General features: G+C 38.9%; 2 protein-coding genes across 2 annotated transcripts in view; one reads left to right on the top strand and one right to left on the bottom strand.

Moving 5' to 3' along the window:
* Positions 1 to 16865, top strand: part of LOC140242167 (programmed cell death protein 4-like) — a 37972-nt gene extending 21107 nt beyond the window's left edge. The window contains exons 5-10 of the mRNA XM_072321934.1: positions 9138 to 9235; positions 11396 to 11510; positions 12405 to 12512; positions 13152 to 13262; positions 14221 to 14360; positions 15672 to 16865. Coding sequence (XP_072178035.1) covers positions 9138 to 9235; positions 11396 to 11510; positions 12405 to 12512; positions 13152 to 13262; positions 14221 to 14360; positions 15672 to 15723 — 624 coding nt within the window. The 3' untranslated portion in view covers positions 15724 to 16865. The remainder of the gene's footprint in view (positions 1 to 9137; positions 9236 to 11395; positions 11511 to 12404; positions 12513 to 13151; positions 13263 to 14220; positions 14361 to 15671) is intronic.
* Positions 16866 to 20570: 3705 nt separating this feature from the next.
* The window catches only part of LOC140241376 (cilia- and flagella-associated protein 46-like), a 94473-nt gene continuing 87412 nt past the window's right edge, over positions 20571 to 27631 (bottom strand). The window contains exons 62-63 of the mRNA XM_072321106.1: positions 27363 to 27499; positions 20571 to 22732 (exon numbers count right to left, since the gene is read on the bottom strand). Coding sequence (XP_072177207.1) covers positions 22281 to 22732; positions 27363 to 27499 — 589 coding nt within the window. The 3' untranslated portion in view covers positions 20571 to 22280. The remainder of the gene's footprint in view (positions 22733 to 27362; positions 27500 to 27631) is intronic.

Genomic DNA, 27631 nt, shown 5'->3' with positions numbered 1-27631 from the left:
GCTAATACACATGGAAGTTAAAGAAAAAGTGGAGTTTTTGTCATTTAAGCAGAGATTTTCATATTCTTATCTTCACTTTCATCTAATTTGAACAAAACATGTAGCAGGGGTCTCATTTGTTTAAATGTTAATGTTCAGTAGATACTAATAATGAATTTAGTGCATTTCGTTTGATCAAATCACCATAAAAGCCCTATACAGACGCTGGAAGTAAGTCATGTTTTGATCAGAGACGTTCTGGTTTCACTCATAGACGTTCCTCAGACATAGGCAATACAAATGATGTCCTTTGATCCATATTTAAGAGTTTTGTGAGCAAACAACATTTTCCTTTATTAAACACATGTTAATCTTTTGTCAACAATTCAGAATGGTAATTTCAACTTGAATTATTTTTCATACTAACTGATTGTAACTACGAATCTCCAAATTGTAAGAGGAATTTCGATTTCTGCACCAAAAATCAACAACAAGCCTGTTCTTGATATATTATTCAGATCTTACAACACCTTTTAATGACAGACAACAAAATGAAAAATTTGCAATTTCAACTATTTTACCTAATTACTCATTTATATTAGAGACATTTGCTTTTCCATCAGGGACGTTTCGGCTGTAAGTTATCACTAAAATTAAACATCAAACTCCCTATTTTAAAAGATGCTCGCAACTGGACATTCCACATTCATTGAGAAATCATTTACCTAGGCCTAAATGTCGAGAACTGTTTTTGTTTATGATGACCACTGCTTTGCATTTTACCTTCAGGTGTATTATGCAGGTGTGCCCACACGCTATCAAATTTGTATATGTTTGCTTTCAATTGTAGTCCAAATCTATAACAAAGGTAAACACAAATTTATTGACACTAATTTAATTTGACCCCTTAGTCTAAAATATGATTGTGTGAGTATAAGCCAGTTTGGCTTTTCATTAGGGACCGTACCTGGGCCACTGTTATGATGTCGTCTCAGAAAGCTGTAATTAACCTTTGCTTATCCTAGAAGCATCAAATTTCGCTGCGCTTTTTTTTTATACTATATGGCAGATATATAAATTGTAAACAATGTAATGCACTTGCCACAACGCCAAACTCAAAAGAATATCGACAGTATGGTATAGCAACTGTTTGTTGACCAAAAGTGAACTGAAAACCTCTTTCAAGAGGTTGACAATGATAACATAACAATATCACATTTTATCTGTCACATCGTTAGGGGATTATTAATCCTTCTTCCTTCAACTCAAATGCGATGCATTATAGTGTTCATAGTGGAAACTAAGTAAGGGACATTCTTAATAGACGTTTTCTTGTTTCATCACAGACGTTAGTATTTTTACTTTTTTTCATGTATTTGGCTTACAAACCTTAAAAATATCACTAGAATATTTCACCTTACTTCCAAAAAAAAAAAGCTTCATTAAAGGGGAAATTCAGCCCAAATGTAAAAAGTTATTCGCTGATAAGAAAGAAAATCATACGGGCTCCACAAAAATGAGAAGGTTGTGACATTTTGAAGTTTCGCTAGTTCTTCAGTAAACAGTTTTTGAATTGGCATTATGAATCTGCAAATGGCAAAATGAGCATGTCATCCCCTCACAACTTGCCATAACATTTGAACATAATATTTTGAATTTTCCAGTTTTTCATTCAAACATAATTATGCCCCAGGCTTAAATCCGGGTATATATGTAACTGATCACTATTGCAAAGGTAATCAACCAGGAATAGCATTATGTTTCAGATTTCAATGCCAGAAACATTAAATTTTCGTTATTTTTTGTACACGATCAATGGAAAATGGAGAGGTTATGACATGGTTAGCTCACTCATTTGCATATTCTTATCCACTGTGCAAAAACCTTATTTGCAGAAATTGGCAAAAAATTCAAAAAGGCAGTTAAGTAAGGGTGCAATTAAACATAATTAAGGGTTCAAATGTGTCCTGCCATTGTTTCAAATTGGGTGCAAATTATTTGAACCTTTACTTCTTAGCGTATAAGCCTCAAATTTCACAGGCTCAAAAGCAAACGTAGTGACGTGCATTAAAAACGGAGTCGGCATTATAACATTGAACTGAATTTCTCCTTCATTTGGTATTCAATGTCCTCAATCAGTGCATAGTATCGACTGTGTCGCTTGCGACACCTGAAACCGGGTTTGGGAAAGTCATTATTGTGTAAACAGATGGCACCTCCAAGATATCCATCCGGTCTGCCCAGTACCACGGCCGTGGTCCGGAACTTGTAGGCTCCATGAACATGACTGAGACTTAAGATCCTAAACAGGATATTCGGAGTGTTTACAATCCATCCGGTCTTCCCATCTTGCTGTAAGAAAAAAAGAAATAGAGTAAAAATGATATTAAAGTTAACTTGCCATGCACTGGAGCAATGTACGCACAAAATGAACGTCTCTGATCAAAATTATAAAATCAACATTGTTTTTAGATTGCGCAAATTACCTAGAACAATGTATGTATACGAGGGCCATCTACTGTGGAATAATGAAAGATCTACTCCCAATTGTAGTAGTTGAAAATATGTAAAACGTCCCGTATAACGTCTCTGACGTAAACATCTTTGCTTATCAGTACTTAATGGGTTTGATTTTTACAAGATATTAGCATTATATTTGGATTGAGGAACCTATGTGCTTCAAACGTAGGCCGCAATTCGCCATGATGGGTCATTAATATTGGTTTGAGAACAGATCTTATTTGTTCAGAGAACGTCCCTGACCTAAACCTGTTTTTCTTACATTTCTGCTTCTCTCACAATAAATACGTAATTCCATGTGACTACTACATTATAATTATAGACTACTGACCTATTACTAGTCATAAAACACAGTTTCTGTCCAGGCAATGTGTTTACACTTGCTCAATCAACAGAAAACCTTAAATTTGAAACTCTTCTACATATTTTCAACATCTTTCAGGAAGCTTCATTTTTCTTAATATTATAACACGCCCGTGTAAACTTTGTTCTTCTTGTTCCTATAATACTAACCGCACCCATCCAGACCTAATTTTACTTTAATGTTCTCATAATTTGTAGAATGGATGTCTTTATTTCATGAAACAGTAATTATCAGAGACGTTTTTCATTTTGCTCAGAGACGTGCGGTCTTTGATCTTCATGTAGAATCTTACATATTTCGTGCTCTTGTGAGGATCGAACCCGTACGTGTGCAACCTCACGTTTCTGAGACGACGCCTCTAACCACTCGGCCATATGTCTCGACATATTTACTGTCTATCCTTCTTTAATTTATTTCTAATCCTTCTTTAATTTATTTCTAATCCAAAGGTTAAAATACATAATTTCACAGATGATACTAATTGGCAAATCTACGGAATGATAACTGTTATAAATCGGCACAAACAACAGGAAAGTTTTTGTTATTACTCACATTTTCAGGATTTGTGGGCATTTCCGTTGTTGAATTATGCCGACTCGATTCCAGGATGGCGCGTCAGCGCGCAAATAAAGTATCATGCAGTGTGTAAGTGTCAGATGAGGGAATATCCCTTTAGAGATTTTCAATCAGAGACATTCGCTTTGATCAGAGACGTTTGCCAATTTGGATTTTCAACCAGAACTCATTTTTATGGACAGTATGTTGCTCTTGTTGCCAATCATCATAATCGCCTGGCTCACACTGACGTACTGATCACCAGTTTTTATCTCAAGCATAATCAACTTTCATTAATGACACCATTAACCAATCGAACATCTCTGATGGTTATTCAGTATAATTTTCTTTAATGAGCCACCACGCGATTATTTTATACAGCTCACTCACAAATTTTGATGGAATAGTAGTATGGATAAGACGCTAAATAAATATGGCCTTACACGTTTTCATATTCATCCTTGAGTTTTTGCGTCAAGGAAAAGATAATTCATTCAGAGACGTTCTTTTTCAGACATGAGTGAATTCAAAAGTTCCTGATAAGATAAATAATAAACACGTTCATGACAGAAGTACTTGATTAAATAGTTGGAGTATGTGGGCTTACTCACAAGGAAAAACAAAGCTGTAGAATTGGATAAGAACAAAAATTGCGACGTCTGATTCTGGGATTTTTCATAAAATATGTATTTTTGTCAATTTTTCAGCTTTAAGGCATTATTCTTTAAGGAAATGCGGTAACAACAATACAAAGTGTATATTTCCTGAAAGGCACAACCCTCCCCTACCAAATGATACATAAAACTATGAAAGACACCCACAGGTGACAATTTTACAAGGGTTTGAATATCGCAAAGCCCGAAAATGGCCAATTGTACATCGTTCAACGTTTTCACCCATATATATATATATATATATATACATATACATATATATATACATATATATATATATATATATATACATATACATATATATATATATACAATGTGTAATATTTCGAAAACAAGTTAAACTGCGAAAGTAAACTTAAATCTATATGCAATCTCCAAGACATTCAACTTTGTACATTATACCTAGCTCTGTTACACTTGGTTCTACTTTTGTGTGTGTGTGTGTGTGTGCGTGTGTGTGTGTGAGGGTGTATGTGTGTGAGGGGAGTTTTTTTTTTATAATAGATTCCTTAATTTCGGGGTTCTGGGACCTTTTGGACATGGTGTCTATTTGAACACCTTGAAAGTCTATCATCCTTGGGATGCTACTTGCCTAGTTTGTTGAAAATCTGTCATTACATGGGTTTTTTAAAGAGAACCTGGAAATGGTTTTTGAAAATGTATGCATGACCGACGACCGGACAGTAGAATATAAATGATGGCTATTTGCAATATTAGCTTGAACCTTTTTTGCTGTCTTGAACCTTTGGCTAAGATGAGTTTAAAATCTAATGGATCAAAGTCACTTGATTTCAAGAAAACTTTCTTTCGTTTCCTGTACATTATTTTCATTTTCTAGCTTGTGATAATACAGATACTAAGGTATGTAATGTGATCTCTCAAAATAGAGATCAATGATAAAAGTGAAAAACGAGTATAGCTTACACTCACAGTGTTTTATGTGTTTACCACAAATTCTGGACTAGGATGGTGTGAAATTGCAGTTGATTAATTTAAAGCAAACAGGATCTCGGCTCCATTTCATACTGAAGCGTGGTAAGTCTCACGTTTGTTGCAAACTGTGTCGATGTCTTTCGAGAATGCTTCTCATTCCTAGTCACCAATTAGAACAGCATAATCTCACTCCTCACATATTTTAGAAATACAACATTACAAGTGTCTGATATATGGCCCGCATCTGACACTGGTATGGGTTGTGTGCAGTCAAATCTGCTTGCCCTGCAACTATACACTGCCAGTTGCTAACATCCTGTCTTGCAGTTGCATCAGACTTTCTTCAGGAGTTCCTTAATAGCTGCAGCTTTGTCTGTAGTGATCAGAACATATTTGATTTTTTGATTAAACATCTTCCTCAAATCGTCCCAATTCCAATGATTGTATGTCATTTCCCTTCCACTGTTTAACTTGAAGAAAAGCTGCTACCGAGGTGGACAAGGTGGAGGGAAGGGACCTTTTGGAAGGGTTAGGAACAGAAAATGATGTTATGTATTTTCTTTTTTATCTGACTTAAGACTGCTTTTTCGCCAGCAAAATTGAATTCAGCCTTCATGCTGCTCGCATTTCTAAAAAACAACAACTGTGTGTTGGTGAAAATGTTATTAGTACGAAGCCTCAATGCAATAGGAAACATTTCTTTTAATAAAGCTGCAGATACAACACGAAAAATGGTAAAAGTAAGACTTATAAGAATTTATATGTGTTGTATGAGCTTGAAGCCAATGAGAAGGATGCTGTTTGTATTGATCGACTGGTGAATCCAGAGTACTAGTAATAGAACTGTTAAAAGGACATTCCAGACGATTTTCATAATTTCACATCATGTAGTACATAAATCGACAACTCTATGTATAGATTTGTGGAATTTATTGTGGTTCTTGATCAGAGAAACAATACTTTGAAAGACCTTAAATAAATTACACTGAACAAGGATGATGACATTGGAGGTTCACATATTTCAGAAATGTAGCAGTGTAATTCCATTACAATACCACTTGCTTGCGAGTTCACCTGTGTATAATCTATGCATGCCTTCTTCTTTTGTTCTGCTTCCTTGAGCCCCAATTAAAGCATTCTTATGGTGACTCTGCCATGTCATCATCCTTGTTCATTTCAATTTGTTCTAAATTTTGAAAATATTCTTATTCTTCAACCCAGTTATCATAAATTCTGAAACTCTGTCCTCTGTATAACTAATAGTTATTCAAATGCAAAAATCTGAAAGTCATCCGGAGGTCTCCTTTAAGGCATTTCCTTTTTTTTTCTTTTTCTTTGTATCTGGCTGTAAATCACAATGTTTTACATTTTCAGTGAGTCACTAGGTGAAACCGTGCAAGAATATGACAAAATCCACTTCCATACAAATTATCACGGTCATATGTTGCTCATTGATAAACATGCCTTTACCAAAAGTTTTGCAACAAAGGACACAAGTATCAACAAAACATGGATGTAAATCATCGCAGGTAAGAAAAAAGATGTTTGAAAAAAAAACCTGCTGAATGATTAAATTAAGACCAATTTTTGTGTACCGTAAGCACACTTTGAAAGCTATATGAGATATGTCCAAACTCATGAAACTTTTGTAGAGTAGCTTATGGATAATCATGAACTTGATGATATCCCCCCCCCCCCCTTGGCAAAAAAAAAAAAGAGAGAGAAGAAATAAAGAATTGCAACATAGACACAAGTAATAAGCAGTAAACATGAGGGCAAATTACAAAACATAATACATTAAATATCATGCAATCATGAAATATTTTAACGATTCCTACTACATAATTTCAGACTTTAATATTTGTGTACCTATTGAGCACACTTTGGAAGATAAGTTGAATTTACAGTTAAATAAAGGTATGTTCTATTCGATGCTACTTACAGTTGTTTTCTGTTTTGAGGCTGTATCTCAAGAAAATGTGAGTACAATGTAATACAATACTTTTGATAAATGCAAGAATATACACACTAGGAGTAGGCTAATCATCAAGGTTTTAAATGGTATTATAACAATTTTCCCTTGATATCTTGGATGAGACATTACAGTACAATTAACGTTCTGCAGCTTGTATTCATATATCTGAAGTCATATTCACGGTAGTAATTTGAATAGATTTATGTATAAATATGTGCAATTTTTTAGTGAAATATAGGTAACTATTCCTGAGTGGAACGTATTCTACATCAGTGATTCTCAGCAGTAAATTTAAGACCACAGACACCATCACTAGGTACCTTTTACAGATAGAAATATAAGCCTGTAGTGGCACTACGGCGGTAATTTTGCATTTAATTGAATGCAAATATATGCAAAAACTGTATAAAGGGAAGTTTGAAAGTTACTGCTTATATCATAATTGTATTCCCTGACCTAAAAAAACAGCTATAGGTTTAGACACCAGAATCTATTTTCTGCGGGTTTTATGTCCAGATATATAGCGACTTATTCCTGAGTGTACTACATTAATGATATACGAAGATGCATGATATACGGGCTTGCGCAGGCAATATGGCGGCCATTTTGCATGTAATTATATGCAAATATATGCAAAAACTATATAAAAGGATGTTTAAAAGTTGCTATACATAACATAATTGTATTCCTTGACCTAAAACACATAGGATTAGACACCGGAATTTACTTTCTGTGGGTTATATATCCCAAGATATAGGCATAAATAGGTTGTATGGCGGCCATTTTGAATTTATGCAAATTAAACACTGATCCACCATTCGAATTTTAGGGAACTTTTAATATGTTATTTTGATAGCTCTTCCGGGTCAAATGCAAGTGGAATCGTTTCTGTTGCAATTAGTTGTGGGTCATTTCATATTTTGACTGGACTATTTGTTCATAGCAGATCCAGGGGTGCCCCTCTTGGGGGGGGGGGGGGGGTTGGGAAGGTCCAAATGGGGGCCTGAATTGTACATTTTCATCTTCTTCCTGAAAAAGTCATGATGGATTTTCGTCAAACTTGGCAGGTAGCATCCCTAGGGGGTCAGGATCTCAATTTATCAAAATGGGCACCATGCCCCACCCAGAGGGCCCCAGGGGGCCCCAATCCCCAATAATTAAGGAATCTTAAAAAAATTGGGCCCTTACTGTACATTTTCATCTTCTACTTGAGAATGCCTGGTCAAATTTTAGTAGAGCTGTGAATAATTTAGATTAGTGACTGCGTGAAAGGTGAACTTGCGATACTCAGGTGAGTGCTAGACCCGCGGGTCTCTTGTTAATACTTGTATTTCTGAATCCTTATTTGTTGTTTTCATTTACAGCTGAAAATTTTGGAAAAATGAAGGGAAAAATATGATTTGCTGAAATAAGAATTGCTTGAACTCCTCGCATTTTCCTTTGTATGTTTGTTTGTTTTTTAATGAAAAGTCTCAGGTACTTACAATGTTTGACAATGTTGGCATTAAAAAGGCAAGATGATTGGAGGTTTAGTTGTGAATATATTTTTATGTCTGAGTCAAATGTATGTGATATGTATTTGGTAGTTTATCATTGAAAAATTGACAACTACTAGGTAAAGTTAAGAGTAATGTCATTAAGTTTCATTAACAAAGCCAATATCTTATTTTGGATTATCTTTGCTAAAAGGAATTGGATATTGAAATGTTCTGCATTCATTTTGGAAGAAAAAAAAAATGTACCTTGATTTTATGATAATGGAGACCAGATATAATCTATGTCTGTTATTGTAATCACCGATCAAAGACTTATAATGTGTATCAGTCATTATTCTGATACCTGATGAATATGCATAATGCTAACATATTTTGGAAACATGTGGACCTTGTCATTAAAACTGTTAATGATCCATGACACTGTCCAAACTTACTTGATTGCCTAGTAATGGTAAAGACATGGTTAATGAAGCAACTACTGACTAGGTGTTGGTCTTGAAATTCTTCGTGTAAGTTGTCACCAGACACAATAGCTGCATGTTTTCGAATCTCTACTGCATTAAGACTCGATTTCATGGTGTGAAAATGATAACAGTTGAATTGACTTTGTGTCCGTTGTTTTGATTTTCGTCGATGATCAGATTCTGGGTCAGTTTATCGCTCGGGCCATTGCCGATGATTGCCTCCCCCACTCCTTCGTGCAGAGCTACAAGAGCAACACGGAGTGCGAGCACGGCAGGTAAGTCCGGGTTGGGGAGAAGTGACCCTTTGAGCCGGGAAGCCACAGGAAGCGTTCAATAATCCCAGCCCCACCGCCCAGACATCCTCCTCTTCTAAAAGAGCTCTCCGAGTCAATTAATATCCCAGATCAACCAGACATTGACCTGGAGAAAAAAATATGTTGCTTGCGCGAGGGCCGTAGCCCTGGTTGGGTGTCAGTCCTTGTCACATGGACTCTTTAAAGGCATTATTTACCATTTTGCAGATGAAACGAAAACCCAGCTTAGGTGCATCAGAATAGTTCTAAAATGTGAGTTAGGGAAAGAAACGACCAATGTTAATCAGTATAATCAGCATTAAAATGTGAACATTAGTTACAATAAGATTATTTCTAGAAGAAATTGTCTACAGTTTTGGTTTATTGAGAAAAAAATTGTGATATCTCCTTATATTGTAGGCTTTATTGCAAAATTTCTATATGGTAGGATGTTTTGTTATACAACTAACCTACACATATGCATCAAATGTGATAACTCAAACATTTTTTTAGATCACTACTCCCAGTGGTAAATAGTACCTTTAAAGAGAGTTGTTCTTAGTCACAACACATCTTGGGTGGTCTGGCTTAGTAAATAGCCCTTTGCTGCCGAGAGCAATTTTTCCCCCTGAGCTACTAGGTAACATGACACATTGCTGAATTCATGTTCATTGTGTGCTATGTAAGAACTGCACCTATTTTCTTTTTTTTTTTTCAGTCATTGCAAGCAAAACATTATTCAATGATCCCAGTTATTGCAAAGAAGAAAATATTTGCACCTTGCTTGTCTTGTAGCAGGACAAGATGACATTTGAGATCTTTTTATTTATTTTTTTTTTTTTGTGAGCGTTTTGTTGATGCCAGATTTATTCAAGAAATAATTTTATGTAGCGTGGAAAAAGGTACCAATAAGGTCTGCCATGTCTTCTGGCCTCAGTTCTGTTTTCCTCTTAAGTTTTCCTTGTTATGTCCTTTTTCCTGAAACCGAATTTGAAGGCACAAGTAATAATTGGCCAACAGATGTAAGAGTACTGTAGCTACCAGTGTCAGTTTGATGCTGTGCATTTGAACATTGATGTGATGTGATGACTTGATAAACTAGAGAAGCACTCTGGGAGCGAAGACCTCCGCCAAGCATGCAGCTCATTTCCACCACTGATCTTGTTCTTCCATAGAGATTTCAGTGATTTCTACCCATACGTACTTATAGCATTGTGTGCTGAAAGTCGCCAGATTTCCCAATATAGAAGCCTTTGTTACGTCATAAACCCTCAGCTGCATGGCGCGCCTTGCCCTAGCAGAAACTAGAGCACGCACTTCAGTGCGCACATGCAAACCTCAAATACGCGCAGCCTGAACTCCCAAGTTCATTGACCCTACCTGCCAAAATATCAAAAATCCGTCATAAATTCCCCAAAAATTCTCGGATCACTACCAAAATTTAATCATCTGTTACTTGTAGCATTCTAAACCTTTCCTGCAAGTTTCATCCAAAGCCGTTCACTACTTTTTGAGTTATTTTGCACAAGGACAAACACACAAACACACGAACACACAAACCAACGGTAATGAAAACATAACCTCCTCCCTTGGCAGAGGTAAAAAACATAGTATGCCATGATATTGTACTGAGCCAGTGAGCAGACAAAATTACATTGATGCAGGAAAGGGTAGGAACGAATGCATGAATAGGTTTACAAAAATTGCAAGTTGCGACAGCCAGTGCTTCGTAGCAACAGCAGAATCACTTTTAACTAATTACATTGTAGCATGATATTGCACTGAGCCTGTGAGCAGACAAAAAGTTGCCTTGATGCAGGAAGGGATAGGATCGATTCCATGAATAGGTCTACAAAAAGTTGCAAGGTGCGGCAACCACTGCTTTGTAGCAACAACAGAAACGCTTGTAGCTGATAGCATTATTTAGCTACGAATTATATTCCTAGTTCTGTTGATTGCTGTAAGCTTGTTCAAGATTCAAGAAGATGCTTGAGGTTAGAGTCAAGTTTGACTTAGGTGACATGTGACTTGACTGTTCTAAGAAGCAAACCTAGGGAGAACAAGAGAAAGATTTAGACAGACAGTGACAAGTTAACCTGTGTCAATTTGTGTGCATTCGTGTTGTGTGTGCTGGTATCGTAGGAAGGCGCTGGAACGAGCCCATAGTCTGCTCAGCGTGAACCACGGCATCCATCGCATGGACAACGTGTGGGGAGTGGGCGGTGGGATCAGACCTGTCAAGATTCTCATCAAGAAGGTACGATTTGGCATGATGTGTCTTCAGATTTTAAAAATATGTTTTTGAAAGGATTTTTTTATGCTGCTTTCCAGAAGGATTTCCAGAGGCATTATGTTCAGTTTTTTTGTTTTTCCTGGAATTTCATGTAGCATAATTTTTCCATTTTTGAAACCAAATATGATTTTTGCCCTCATCTTTTTTATGCCTCTACCATGCAGTGTTGCTGGAGGCATTCTTTTAATCCGTGTCAGTTAGTGTTTTGACATTGAACAGTTCTTGTAGTGGCATAGTGCTCTGAAGTATTCATTGCTATTTGAGCCCAGTGGCATCAATTGATAAAGAGGGTCAAATGTGATATTTGGTGGCGTTGAGATTAAGTTTCTGTGTTTATTTTGTGTCGATCTGCAGCGTTGACCTTGTGCCAGATTGCTACACGCAGGAAGAAAATAACATCCCTAATTACTGGCATGCAAGTCATGCGGAAATGTTGAAACTTGATGAGGGCCGTTTTTGTATGATACACCCCCACCCTCGTTTGCAAATGGTACAGCTGTGTTTAAAAACTACTACTGCAATAGCCACGTGCGGACACTCTATGAATGTTTAACATGCAGAAATGTAAAGCAGCCACCATAATTCCAAGTAAACAACAGACAGGTTCATGTGGGCCAAAATCATGCAGAAGTGATGAAACTGCCAGCAGCAGCCCTCAATCACTCAATGATCAAAAGTTTCGAGAAAGTGCAGAGTAGTCTCGACCTTGGAAAATGTAGTAGAGGAGGCAGTTTGTTCAACCCCACAGTCCATGTTTTACTTCCTAATCTGAGTTGAGGGGGGTCTTTGAACAGTAGTGTTTCCCCATGGTGCTCAAGTTGTCACACCAAGTGCACCTTTTAATAATTCATTTGCCAGATGGTTCTGCTGCTCAAGGAGTATCTCTCCAGCGGAGATGTCCAGGAGGCCATCCGATGCCTGCAGGAACTGGAGGTGCCTCACTTCCATCATGAGCTGGTCTATGAGGTATGGGCTCAGTCATTGCACCTCTCCCTACATAGTTATCTTCCAGTGGTAACTGTCTGACCCTTATAAGCTATCCCACCCTTTGAGTAACCAACTTTCTGTGACTCTCCTATCTGATCGTTAGACTAGCCTTATCTTCCATGACTGTTCTACTCTCTCTCTCTCTCTCTCTCTGATCAATTTGATCAATTTTCTGCAACAAGTTTTATCTTTAGAATGACCAACTTGTCCTAACCCTTGACTTCAGTTTTATTTGATAATCCTATGTGACCACTGACCAATATCTTCTGTGACTGTTCTACCATCTCACTAACTAATCCCCTGATTAAAAATTGCAAAGTATAATCAACATCTTTAATTAGGGTTGATGAGAAGTCTTGTTGATAATCTTTTTCATCTTGCAGTCTTGTCATACATTATCGCTGAATAACTTTCTGTATGTATCAGGAGAGTTTAGCAAATATTCTTCACTTCTATAATGTGTAAAAATAATTGATGATTTAGATGGATTAATGTACCTAGTTCGGTGATCAAGAAAGTTGGAGCACCCCTGCGTGATTACCTGTCTTGTGAGAGGGGAATTAATGAGCTTTTCCTGTGAGATTTTAATAGTGGATCTCTTCTATGTTCCATCTCCAGTCTGTGGTCATGGCCCTGGAGGTTGGGGGAGAGAACACCACGGCGAAGATGGTGAAGCTCCTGAAGGAACTGTATTCAACCACCGTCATCACGTACGACCAGCTGGTGGCTGTGAGTACTCCCAAAAGTCCTGTATCACCTAAATATTTATCTTGAAGCTGGTGAATGATAAAGTCTGTGATCCGTTGGTGTCTGTGATGGTGGGAAGTTGCGAGATACATATTATCAGCATGTGCTGCGTAAAGATAGTCCACTGGTCTCCCTGACGTGTGTTTTAGAAGTGTGTGTGTGGGGGGGGGGGGGGGGGGGGGTCCTGTTCATAGTCAGGCTAGATATGAGAATTGGCTTGTAATGAGGTAAAGTGTCAAATCCCAACTCACCTTTAAGGGTTCACTCATGGGGATTTGAAGTTTGTTTTATTGCAGGATCAATTTTTGTGTCAAAAAAAAAGTACAGAAAGACAAAAAAATATGTGTGGAGATAACAAGGAAAATGTGGGGTCTTGAACCAAACAGTGGGCACAATCATGCACCTTTCCAAAACTAGTAAACTACTGGCTTTTAACCCTCTCGATACTTGTCTGCATAGTCACTGCAAACTTGCAGTGACTACCCACAAACAGTGACAAGAGCCACATACATGTGTGTTCTACATTTTCTGTGCTTGTATTGGCTTATTAGTGGATAAGAATGTAACAAAATGAAAGTCTGTGATATGATCATTGTCAAATCAAAAACATTTGACAACATGCTTGGAAAATAAGTTTTGTGTTTGCTTTTGCAAGAATACTCCAAGCACTTTCCTGACGCATCTCCACTTTCCCCCGAGTTCATCAATATTGCATTGTACCGTGTATGTAATCCTACCATTGGTAGAACAAATCCACATAATGCACATTTGTTGATGTGTTCCAAGTGTAACGGGTACAAAAAGTGTCCTGATGTAATGCAGTAACATTAGCTGGTCCCGATGACCTAGATAAAATGGGATTCCCCTGTACGGACAGGCCACATGTGAGACTAACCGGCTGGTTGATTGGTTTCTTTCTTGCTTGCTCGTTTGTGCTTAGGGCTTTGAGCGTGTGTTTGACGCCCTGCCGGACCTGGTGTTGGACGTGCCCTATGCCTACCAGATCATGGAGTCCTTTGGTGATCTCTGCCTCAAGGAGAAGCTGATGTCTCCCCAGATGAGGGACCGTGTGCCCAGCAGGTGAGATTCTTGACTCTTTACCATTTATTGTCAGCACAGATTTTTTTGGGAGGTACATTAATTTTTGTGTATTATTTATTGTAATTCGCATTAAAGTCAAAACATAGTACTCAGAAGGGCTCAAAATTCATCTTCCACTACAGTGGACTCCCGTTATAAGGAAGTCCTCTGGACCGGCAGTTTTCTTTTGTTATGTCAAAATTTCGTTATCAACGAACAAATAAACAATAAAAATCAGAGCCGGTGACGTTGCGGCCTAGATTTTTATTTCGTTGTAACCAAAATTTCATTATAACGGTGTTCATTATAATGGGAGTGCACTGTATTTGAAATTTGCTTGCAATACGTCGAAAGGATCTACCAAGAAACTTGTGAGGCTGATGCGGTTTGCTAGGATAATGAGTTTTTAGAGTATTTTGAGATCATAAGTGTACCATAATTCCGATTGTATGCATACAACATTTATTCCTGAAGCACCCTCCCAATTAAGTAGGGGGTAGGTAGAACTTTTCACGATTGTGCACTTGCAATCGCATTTTCGAACAAGCTGCTCACTCTAGCGTAGACATCTGTATATGTGTTTGTGTGTATATGTGTGTTTAGGTGTGTGAAATTGGAAATTCACTCGCATCAGGCGGCAAAGAAAAATTGTACAAAACTGTTGTTTTCTCCAAATTTATGAAATTCTTTCATCGAGATGTTTTCACAGCAACTGATTGACAAATTATCCTACATCGACATAAATATGCACTGAATTGATCAGTGTTTTTTTTGTAGTAGCCATGATAAAAAATCATGGGCGTACCTACTCAAGCAGGATTCGAACCTAGGACCTCCTGATCACCGGACAGGTGTCATCTCCACTAGACCACCAAGCTTTCGCCCGACAGCAAATGTTGGTTCTAATCCTTATAGCATGCAGGAGGTACGGCGTAATTATTCAGGATCAGTTTATCAATTCAGTGCTTATTTACGTTGATGTAGGGCAATTTGTCAATCAGTTGCTATGAAAACATCTCGACGAAAGAATTTCATGAATTTGAAAAATGACGAGGTACCCGCTGCATGCTGTAAGGATTAGAACCATCATTTGCTGTTGGGCGAAAGCTCGGTGGTCTAGTGAAGATGACGCCTGTCTGGTGATCAGGAGGTCGTAGGTTTGATTCCTGCTCGAGTATGTATGCCCATGAATTTTTATCATGGCTACTATTGAAACACTGATCAATTTAGTGCTTATTTACGTCGGATGTAGAGCAATTTGTCAATCAGTTGCTATGTTGTATTCTCTTCCTGTTTGTTGGTATCTTGCAGGGGCCGCAAGCGCTTTGTGTCCGAGGGCGACGGTGGCCGCGTGAAGGAGTAGTATACCTGAGACAAGCGGGAACGTATAATTTATGTGTGGCTACCAACAAACCGCATGGAGTCTGTAGAGGAGAAATGGTTTATGTCAGTATCAAACTCTTTTGGTGCCACTCAGGTATTTCATATTACTATTGTACAGAGTTCCTACAACCATTACTTGTAAATGAACATATAAATATAGTTTGATAAAAAAAAAGAAAGAAAGAAAGAAAGAATGAAAACAGATCAGAAAAGAAATAAACAATCCCTAAATGGGTCAGGTGTAAAAGAGACAGTTTCCAAGCTGCATCTATCCATAGAAAGGAAATATTTTACAATACAGTTCAGCTGTGCTATGTGAACTTTGTGAAAGTTTACTTTACAAGTTGAAAACTTTTAACTTTTAAAAGACGGCGTAATTGTATAGTAGAGACAGACAGGCCAGTATCGCTTTCTTCCTTGTGGATTTGTTTTAAAAGCCTGATCAATCAAAGTGTTCAGATCTTTACTTTGCATTACTACTGTATCTTTACTGTAGATGATTGCATCAAGTTGTTTTGTCATACTTCTTCCTGCCATATTAGTAAAAAGAGAAAATTAACTGCTTGAAAGATTAAAAGTGTAATTATTGAATTTCATTCCAAAGACACTCCAGTGAGGAGTGCATAAGCAATGCACAATGCATACGTATTTTTCGGAACTATATATATTTTTTGTCTTCTGTGAAGCTTTTTGTTCATATTTGTCTTGGCCAATGCAAGTAACTGTAGCTGAAATGAATACTTACTTTGCAGTGTAGCTTTGAGAGACAGGATCAGTTTTTGAAAGTGACAGACAGCAAAAAAAAAACAAACAAAAAACACCCTCTCGAGGTGGTTGAAGCCTAATGTTTGTCTATTATTCTCATATATGATCTACTTACAGGCAATACATCGTACTAACAAATTAATCTAATCAGCAAGCAACTGTTGTAAAAGAGGTTGTGTTTCTTTTTGGGTGAAGTTTGTGCGTTTTCAGAGCACTTTTTGCCACAGCCGGTTGATAGTGTTTAATTATTTTGTATGAAGGACAGAGAAGTACTTGTATGTAGGTGTTAACCGAGCATCGTACGTTCTGTCAACTCCACAGTGAGTATAATAAAAATTGCCTGTACTGTCTTTCAAACGCCGTGTGTGTTCAAGACTCGTTGATGGGTTATTCTGCTGCCTGTACTTCGACACAAAATTTCGCTGATCAGGATCTTGAACCTGCTCAGTAATTGTACCTACTTGCAGACACGATTTGCATATGTGCGACTGAAGCTAAGTGATTGAAAAGTTGCCGCTTGCATCCGGGAGGCCATTCTCAAAAATTTTGGTGAAAACGACTTTGAGAGAAGTGATGTCCTGTCCAATCCTAGCTGTCTTACCCCAAAAATGAAGCCACCACTGCATGTCAAAGGAAAACCTTTCCCATTTGATAAAGTGCTTTGGCTGCCATGTTTTTTTGCTCGCCTGAACATTTGACATCAGGTAGATAACGAGGGCTTGTTGCCCCAGTGACGCATTACTTTTGAATTGAAAACCTTCTTTAATTTGGCAACAGTGGTGATGTGACCTACTTCTGAAGTACCCCCAAAGTGCTCTGCTACTGAAGTATCCCAAACTGCTCTTGGATAGTCCTTCAAATTTTTGGTAATGTATATTGTAAAAGTGGAAATTTTCGCGATGTTGAAATTTTTCGGGCGTTCCGTGCAACCGTAAACTAGCGCGAAAATAAAAGCATGCGAACATTTTCGCTTGCCATACATTCCGGTAGTTGATGTCTTGATACCGCAGAATTAAAAACATGTGAATCTCATCTTACCCAGCGGAGCGTGAAATATTAGTCATGCAAAAATGTCCACTTTTACAGTACTAGAGAACTTTTGCTTCACTTGAAATCAGTTTCAGACTTGGGTTGTGTGAATTATCTTGTCCAGCCACATGCTTGCAGACATTAAATCATTGTTTTTTAAAGGGATCATATAGTTTTTGTTGAGACCTAATTTAGGTTTCTTACATTTTTTGGTGAGATAATGAGAAACCTCTTACGAAATGTGAAAGAGCATGTAATTCCAAGAGGAATTCAATGTTTATTTGATGAAATGGCTGAGATATCAAAAACGGAGCGATCGCTTTGTTTTACTTTGTGGATGTCTCAGCCATTCCAAAACCGATTTTCATCAAATAAACTTTTAATTCCTCATAGAATGGTATGCTGTGTACTTCATGAGTGGTTTCTTGGTATCTCGCAAAAAGTTTAAAGCCCAATCCTCATCTCCACCAATACTATACCATCCCTTTAAAGTATGGTGAATGAGGGAAAAAAAGGACGATATTCATAAACAAAGTGATTTATATATTTCTGGAAAGCTCAAGTCTCTAGGAATATGAATAATTAATTTTCAGAAGGTGAAAACGTCTCTAGAACGATGGAGAGATGGTGATTTGAGACCCTTTTTAGACCACCTGAACCCGATCTGACGGCGAAATTTTGGTGACCAAAATTATGATGTCATGAAATGAACGAATCAGCCCTGTGCTGATGCACTGTGCTATGGGGCACCGTGGTTCAAAGCGTGAATTCTGCATGATGACCCACTGAGTGCAGCGAGGTGTCTTGTTCACACAATCAGGCACAAGTGAGTTATAATTTCACTTATTGAATCCATCTGCCTTAGAATTACCATTAAGTATACAGATGACAACCTTTTTAGACTTCTACTTGCGCTTTCGCACCTCAGTCTCGACTCTCAAATGGCTCGTAGTAGGCCTGGGCACTCTAACTTAGAACCAGAACTCTGACCTACGTAGTACGTATTCGTTATCACGTAGGCCTAAGTCGGATGATCTTAGATCAAACGTTAGCGGTTAGACGTGCAAGGTTTTACTTTATTTCCTAATATACGAACTTCGTCAGGTTCATAATTTAATCAAGCATACGAAACTGTACTCACCAGTTCCCTTGTAGGTTGTATTTGCCGGTAAAGTGATGGCATGCTAAATCATCTTTTTGGTTTTGTTTTGTTTTCGTTTGTAGAACTCTAACGTTAGTTATGTGTAGAACACCGTCGTCGTGTGCCTGCTGCTGGCAAATCTCCTCACACAGAAATCCTGCTAGCTAGGCCCATCAAAAAAGTCAAACTTGCATCAGTTGGACAATACAACAAGCGCGCTAGCGCAGCCCTTATGCCGAACACGGTCTGGTTTGTTGCTATGGTGCGCCAAAGTAAATAATGTTCGGTACTATAAAAACAATATGAAAATCAGGAATTTAGTACAAAATCAATGCCAAATGTTACTCTTATGTCAAAATTAAGGGCACCAACATCATCATATGAAGCCGCCGGGCTTTTTTAACAAAATTATTAGCGGGGAAGTGATATTGTAACAGAACCAGATACGGTTACTTTTGGTGCACCATAACAAAATACAACAACACAGTGGGCTCCGTTGCCTCTCCCTCGCTTCCACCCCGACTTTGCCACTGTCACCATTAGTGTCATTGTCACTGTCAACACTCGATTCACTCTCGATGTCAAACTCAAAGTCTTTCCGTACAATATAAGGTAAAAATTGGAGGTTTTAATGTCTCAGCCGAGAAAGCAGATGCGACTACAGACAGGGCAGATATTGCATCTGCTCACCAAGAAATATGTGCTTTATGAATGGCGGCCTCGATGTCCCGCTGCACCACCTGTAAAGGGTTTTGTTCATTTCATGATGTCATATTTTAGGGCTCGAAAAAGACGGCTGTTCTGGAGCGAATATCAATGAAGCAAATCAGTCAGTTTTAACTCGCGATTTCTCAGTGGCGGGAATATCTTTTAATAAGTCACATTAAAAATCTGTTTTAGGAGATATTTCCCTCTGCTTTGTCACCTTTTATATGATTTTCTTGATTTTAATGTCTTGTTCACCATACTTTAAAGCAAGGTCTGTGTAGACATTTCACACCAGATGAGATTTAAATGTACTTTTACATTCATTCTTGTAGGCTTGGGAGTATGAGTGGAGTATGAGTGGAGTTCTACCCATCAACATACAAGCTGTGAGCTGGGTTGAAACTCACAGTGCACACACACATTACAAACACTTGCTTTTTGCTTCCTGTCAGCTTTGCATAGGAGAGTCATTGGCTCTAATCTACAAAGGTGGTTTAAATGAAATTCACAGTTTAGATATAGTGTTTGGACTAACACAAGTGCAGAATAGACATACCTTTTACATACATTGTATGTGTGTCGGCGTGCATTCATTATTGGCTGTCTCTTGGTGTACAGGTGTATGTAATATGTCATTTGCACTTTGGCAGCAAAAATTTGCATAATGATTAATCCATGAACTAGATTTAAATTACCTTTGTGAATTCTGGACATTAATTCTGTAACTGCAAGAAATTGCAAGAAAAAAAATTGGTTAACTGATATCAACCACACTAAACTCTCACTCAACGAGACGGATGTACTCGTTAGTATTCAAAGGCAGTAGCAATGTTACCGTGACAGCCACGGTTATGAATAGTTCAAAGTAATCTGTTGCTTTGGAAGGAACTACCATATGTTTCAGTATGATAGGAAGTCTTTTATGCAGTCTGGCCACACATTCAGAAGACCATCAGATTGATGCACACACACACATAGATGCACACTCTCCTCTCTTATACAAATATCACCACTTCCTGTAAATTCAGAAATTTTGTGTGCAAGAAACTTTGTCATGAAAAAGGCTGTCACCTCAAATCGCAAAAGTTTCATGGTGCCAATGTTTCTGGTTTTATGGTGTTTTTTGTTTTGTTTTTGTCGATAAATAGCAAAAGCTTAGTATCTCTAACAGAAGAGCATTGAACATAAAATTGGAACCAGTAGTTTAACATTGCAACTGTATTTCACATACTTGAAAAAGCCAGTGTTTAGAACATTGCAAATACATACTGACAATAATCTTTATGCGAAAAACTGTGAAGGTAATAATAGTGAACAAACCATCTGCACACAAGATCAGGTTTAATGATGCAAAGTGACTGTCCTCGTAAAAATTACGGGACATGAAAGATATGGAATTTAGCTGCATCTGCAGTTACAACCAAAAGCAAATTTCACATTTTGAATGTCAAGTGCTGTTTGAAGTAAGAGGTTCAGTACTTTGGCTGCCCTGCATTTGGGCAGCAATTCTGCAAAATCCATAGCCATAGCCATAGCCAGTCAATTTGACCAATGGACAACCCAGCAATGGGATTTCGATCAAAATACCAGGGACTGTCATTGTCACATATTGCAAGTTAGTCCAGATGGTATTAAAAGGTAACCAAAAATGCCAGAAGCATTTACATTCTATTAGAAGTCGCAGCATAATTTAATTTCTTGTTGTTACCAATGCATAAGAAGTGTGGAGCTTAGTTTTCACACAAAGTTACTTTAATACCATATTCCATCTATGTTAAAAATATTGTCTATAATACTTGCAACAACAGTATTTACACATTCCTGATTCTGTCATAACATCAGAGAAATCAAGGTGAAAAACAGTTTTCTTTGGAGCTTCTATGATATAATATATTTGGTTGAGTTTGCCAATCATTTTTTAAATTACAATGTAGATCTCGCATAGTATACAGAAGATTCAAATACTTAATACACAGAAAAATTCTATCAACATTTGATATTCTGAATAATACACAACGGAAGTTGTATGAAATATGTTACGTCAAGGCCAATTGGACGGAATAACATCTAAGAAGAATGTAAAAGAGTTTGAATGACAATACATGAATTGATATCATAGCTCACTCCCCACAATGCAAACATCTCTTTTTGGTGTAGCTCACACACGTAGAGTTACCCTTCATATCATGAAAAATGAAATACGAAAAACGATTTGACTCCCCCCCCCCCCCCTCCCCAACTCAGTCCAGTGTTCTTAATTTCACTATCAACATGTTGACAGAGCACAATATCAAATTTATTTGCATATTTTTGCTTCTGCACAAGTAAAACAATGCATCAAATGTGCAATAAGTTCCACACCATGCACTATTGCATGCTTCCACTGTTACTGGGATAATACTTCCGTCGGGGAAGTTGGTTTACCCTTAGTTAGCAAAACACTAGAGATTGCTTAATCAATGAAAAGAAAGAAAGAAAAGAAAAAAACACGGCATGGCAACTGATATTTGAAGTGATAACGTGTTTCCTCGACATAACACATGTTTCTAATTCTTTGACAGTAGAGAAGAACCCTGTAATAGCTTTGGTAATGAACACTTGTGTGTTGTAAAAACCTTGCTTAATATTGTTAGGAACTTGAAAAAGTCAATTCCATTTATTAAAATATTTGTCATTGGTTTTATAAGTGCTGGCTCCCTTGACACCATTATACCGTGTCATACAGTTATGACTGTCGCAGGAGACTTGCTCTTAATTTTTGTACAAAGGCAAAACAGTGCCTGGGCTGTGAGGCTAAAAAGTTTGAGGAAAACTGTAGATGATACACACACACACACACAGAATATTTCCTTGGTGGTGTCAAAAGTACCACTGACCTCCCATCTCACAAGAGGCTACACCTGGGTGACCATCAGGTTTGGCAGGCCGTAACAGACAAAGTTGAACCAGCCCCGATTGATCAACTCTAGCTGGTTCTCTGGGCCCTGCTGCTGCTGCCCGTCCTTGCCTTTGACCTCTTGACCCGTGCCACTCGACCCCTGACCTGCGGCCTGGGCCTGGGCAGAAGGCGGGGCGCTCTTCTTCCCCTTGTCCTTCTTGGTCTCCTCGGCCTTGCCCCCCTTGGCTCCCTTGGCGCTGGCCTTCTCCTTGTCCTTTTTTGCCCCGCCCCCCTTGGCTTGGGAGGGGGTGCCGGTCTTGCCCTCTTTCTCCCCTCCTCCGGCCTCCTCGCCCCCTTCCCCGGCCCCATCTCCCTCCCCCTCTTCCTCCTCCTCGCCTGGCGCCTTGTAGTAAGGGATGAACATCCGCCGCACCGTCTGGCCAGAGGTCCTGCCTACTTCCAGCATCCCTGTACACGATGAGGGTGAGAAACTTCAGTTTCCTTTAATAGTGATGGCACTGGTATTGGTAATACTGTTCTAGTGTAAAATGTGCATTGATATACAGGGGAACCTCTTTATAATGAGCTGCTTAGAACCACTTAAATTTCCTCTTTTTATCGGGTATCTTGTTATATCAAGGATAAACACAAGAATATAAAAGGAACGGGACCTGCAAAATTTCCTTGTGGTATCAGGTATCTCGCTATATCAGACCATGTTATGAGGTTCCACTGTATAATATGGTAAGCCACCAACGACCCGGAGACACATTGCACAATCTAGCCTGAGAAAAAGTAACAAATTCTACTAAATGTACATCGGCATGAATAAGACACAACACATCACATCCTTAGTTTTGATAACTCTTTTGATAACTCTTTATCATGACAAATGCACCTGGCGAATTTTGTAGTAAACAAGGATTTAGATCAGATATCAGCAAACAGATATCTCAGTGATACACTTTATCACAACAAACGCTCCTTGCTGATTTCATAGTAAGCAAGGATTTTCATCAGCTGTTTATATAAGTTTATTTTCAAAAGAAAAATTCTCGCCAAAGCATTCCTTGTATCTGATCAAAGTCTCGCCACTAGAGCGCATTCATTCGTCAAGTATCACTCCACAGATACGCACGTTTCAGCGACAGCAACAAGACTGTGCCATACTACGGTTTGACAATAACGAGGAGTGTCCACATTCACCCTGTGCAAACAACCCCAAGTACCGAGTACACACAGTCTGGAAAGACTTGTGTGTATAGAAGAGATCATATCAGCTTGTTTGCGGCCAATAAAACGTGCAACACATGGTCAAAACAAGGTGGTTCCCACACAATCTAACATGTCACAGCGGGTTTGTTTACAACGACTGTGGACAATCTTCTCTTGGAATTGGGGCAAAGCTGATTCTTATTCCTCTATTCCTTTCTATTTCCCCCCCCCCCCCCCCCACCCCCATTGCTGGGGATTAAATATTGCTACTGATGATGTGTCCCAAACATGTAACTTTGGCATTGGCAAACACACATTCTTTACAAGAATCTAACCTCAAAATGCTACCAGATACAGATTTGGGCTCGTAGGAAACAGAATGCCTGGAAATACACCCATCTACTTTCAGGAAATGGTTTTGGTCGGGAACAGGATATGAATTGCCAATTTATGCCAGTTATTTTATCTGCTGTACTGTATTAGTCTTTCGACACCAAAAATCTGCAAATCATAATTGAGTGATATCTCAAGAAACTTCCATTATTTAATTTTTTTTTTCTGCTTTAGGATTGATTGATGCTTCAAGACGTCTTACAAATAAAACCCACAGACAAACAAAACAGACTGTAAGTTTGTATGAAACCATCAATATCAACTGTATATTGCCGACAGAGGAAACTGATAATCCTCTGACGTGGAAATCAGATTTATTGTTCAAAATTTGACATCTGCTCTAGGCCAACAAAGTGTATGGCATGATGAGGTTCTGTAGTGCGTGTTATAACGTTGTTGTTTTTTATTTATTCATGCATTCATTCATCCATCCATCCATCCATCCATTCATCCATTCATCCATTTATTCATTATTATTTTTTTTTTTTGGCTGGGAGCAGTTGGACAGTTGCAGATAAGGATGTGAGAGTTCAGGCTTTAAAGGCAGCCAGTCGTCGCAGGCGATTCGCAGCTCAGTAGAAAAGCACGACAAGCTGCTCCTCCCGTTATTGTACCCTCGTACGTACCGAATGCCGAACACGACGCTACGCAGCGCACCAGCGAAAACCTGATGGGGCACGAGCGCCGTGCGAGCTGTCCACTGTAATTTCAACATGGACGCCCGAATACCTACCGAATGGGGCCGAATGGGTGCATGCACAAAACCGCACAACAGCCATGCGCATGAAAATCTCTCCCGGTCCGCGACACAGCGAGTAGTGAGAGCTGTCGGGTGTACGTACGTACGTATCTGGCTCCAGTCTCTGTTTATATGCACTATGGTGCCAATTTCAGCAATCTAGGCAATAATGTTTAAAAATGTCTGAAAATATTATATAACAATATCATAAATTATTCATATATTACGTTGTTTAATATTTGGTATTTATAAATATGCTTTGATGAAGAAATATTAAAACTCTAAGCTTCATGTATAGCAAGTTGCAATGCATATGGCCATATGGCAGGTTGTTATGATCTCATCGTGCAATGTTGTCTGCTGCGTCAGCTGCATGTGTTATACGTACAGCTTACAGTACGTTGGGCCGGATCGTAACATAACAAAGTTGACAGAAAGTCGTCGGTACCGGTATGTCAGTATCAATATTGTGTGTGGTATGCGAGTACTGTTTGCAATAAAAAGTGCTGTACTGTTTCGGCTTAGCCTTGGCTTTGGTTTAGTAATGAAACCTCACAATGGAGATCAAACAGCCATCCAACTCGAGGCAACGTATCTACTTGTTTGACGCTATCGACGAGTGGAGAACGCAGAGAGACGTGTTCTTAGCTGGAGGACAAGTAAGAGACCAGAGGGGGACTCTTCAGCGTCAGCGTGCCGATGAAAATTCTGCTTTCCACTTGCTGGAGTTGCATGAACAGTTTTGCAGGAATTTTTATTTAGAATGTGCAAATACGTTGGCCAAGTCAACAACTTCAAGGAATCCAGATCCAGATGATGTGTAAGTAGAAGTCTACACATGAATCAGTGATTGAAGTGGAATGACTTTTTCTAATCTAGTATCAGTAACTTTAGGGCATTTGCGTTTGATCGACAAGTAGGCCTATTTTTCTATGTATAATTCCGCGTTCTCACGACATTTGCTGGGTCAGTTTAATGTCATTAGTCCCATTAAATGAGAAGTTTTTCATATCAATCATGTTATGCAAATTCCCCAAGAATATGATTTAGGATTTGCAAATAAATTTTTAAAAAAATGAATAGATCTATCGCAAACTCCATCATACATGTAGTCTAACCCAATAGATCTGGTAGAACTCTAACGTTTAAACAGGGGAACTAAAGGTTCAAAGATGATAGATCTAACAATAATAGATTCTAGTTTAGGCCCTACTTCGACTTGAAGGTATGTCGGTTGGTGCACGGCCCCCTTCTATCACGGCCACAGTTACACTGTGCAGTGCAACTGTGGCCGTTGGCCCTGCACGGGCACAGTCGCTTCCCCGTCCTGAATTTACACACGCCAGGGCAAGTATGGTTGGACCTACTACTAATCGACCGCCTAATGTTTATCTGCTTGATAAGAATATTTAACACTGAAATTCACGTAAAAAAAAACTTGACCTACGTGATTGAGAAAATCCAGCTCTATCAAATGCCGTTGTTCCGTTTTCGATTCGAAGTTTCAGTGCAAAAATATCGCCGACGAACTTGCGTGGCCTCGTTTCAGCTCCCCGCGGTAAATCGCGTTAATAGGATCGACCGCTGTTTTTGCATTGACAATGCACGCAAACCGAGTTGTATTGAACACCGTGTTGTACGAAGCTTTTTAGAAGCCTTTTAGAAACTTCCATAGACATTACATTGTGCTGTCATTACGATTCGGTGAAAATATTCATTCGAAATTTTGTCCTTGATTAAAACCATTAATGAACTATGAATTATCGCGTTTTCCCACACCATCCTCATCTACATTCAAAGCCAATCCATTTTTATGTGCTTTGCGCGCAGAGAAGTGCGTACGAAGTGTTCAGTGCGCGAATTATACGCGGTCGGTTTCAATAAGGGTGGTCGATATGTAGTAGGGCTACACAAGACACAGGGTCTCCGACCCAATCGTCCGCGTTCAGAATGGACAACTCGGCGGTAATATCCGCTACCCATGACGATGTGTCATCGTCCATGATGGCCACCCTACCTATATAATCTGGGCCCTGTTGCATAAAACCCTTACCGCTGGACTTACCGCTCCTTTCTAGCGGTAAGTCTTCAAATTAGCGGTAAATTTTATAATCCTTGATGCTGATTGGCTGTGACGCCTAATTTTGACGGTAGTTACCATTGAAATTCAACGGTAAGTTTTATGCAACGGGCCCCTGATCTGACGATTACAGTGTAGTTAACGACTGACGACGATCGACGGTGCGATGAAGAGAAGGCGTACACTGTAGTCGTACAAGTATAGGCAGCTAGCTACTATAGCTCATGCGAACATTGCATCACACAGTACATACAGTATACCATACATTCAATTCACATTACACAAAACGTACTCCCCGCGCTCAGATCAATCAAGCGAGCAAACGAGATACTATAGCGCGATACATTGCTTTAGGGATGTCTTGCGCACACACACATTTCGCTTCGTAGCAACTTCGGAAGCGAGTTTACGTGCTGCCGCCCGCGGCTGAAATATGTCCATGTATCCTCGCGACTGGGTGTCTTTAATCTGATTCAGACTTTTTTACTCTGCCCCAAACCCAGGCTTCAGAATTTATTTTTTTTTTCCAGTTCAGATGCATTGAAATGTTTCAGACTTTTTTCATTAGTTTCATATTTGTTCACACTTCTTTTTCTGCAAGTATACCAAGTACCAAGTATTTTCACACCCCTGTGTATAGGACAGGATGCTACTGTGTCACTGTGCCTTACCTTTCATGAGGGTGTTGAACGTGCAGGCGTTTTCGGCCAGCTTACAGTGCCACTGGTTAGCCATGACACACCCCACCCCAGCCAGACTGAGCAGCATGGCCGTCTCCACTGGCTTCTCCAGCGACAGGTCCGTGTTGCTATGGAGACAATCAAATTAAGGGTAGAGAGTTTTAAAATCACCATATTCAGTGCACAGTCTTGTAACCAGGCCCTACTTGGGACAGGTTGAGATACCATTGCTACATGAAAATGGGCCACTGCAGCTAAAA

This window comes from Diadema setosum, chromosome 18 (assembly GCF_964275005.1).
Source record: "Diadema setosum chromosome 18, eeDiaSeto1, whole genome shotgun sequence".
NCBI classification, from domain to species: Eukaryota; Metazoa; Echinodermata; class Echinoidea; order Diadematoida; family Diadematidae; genus Diadema; species Diadema setosum.
The sequence above is the reverse complement of the archived record's forward strand: the minus strand, read 5'-3'. Positions and strand labels throughout refer to the sequence as shown.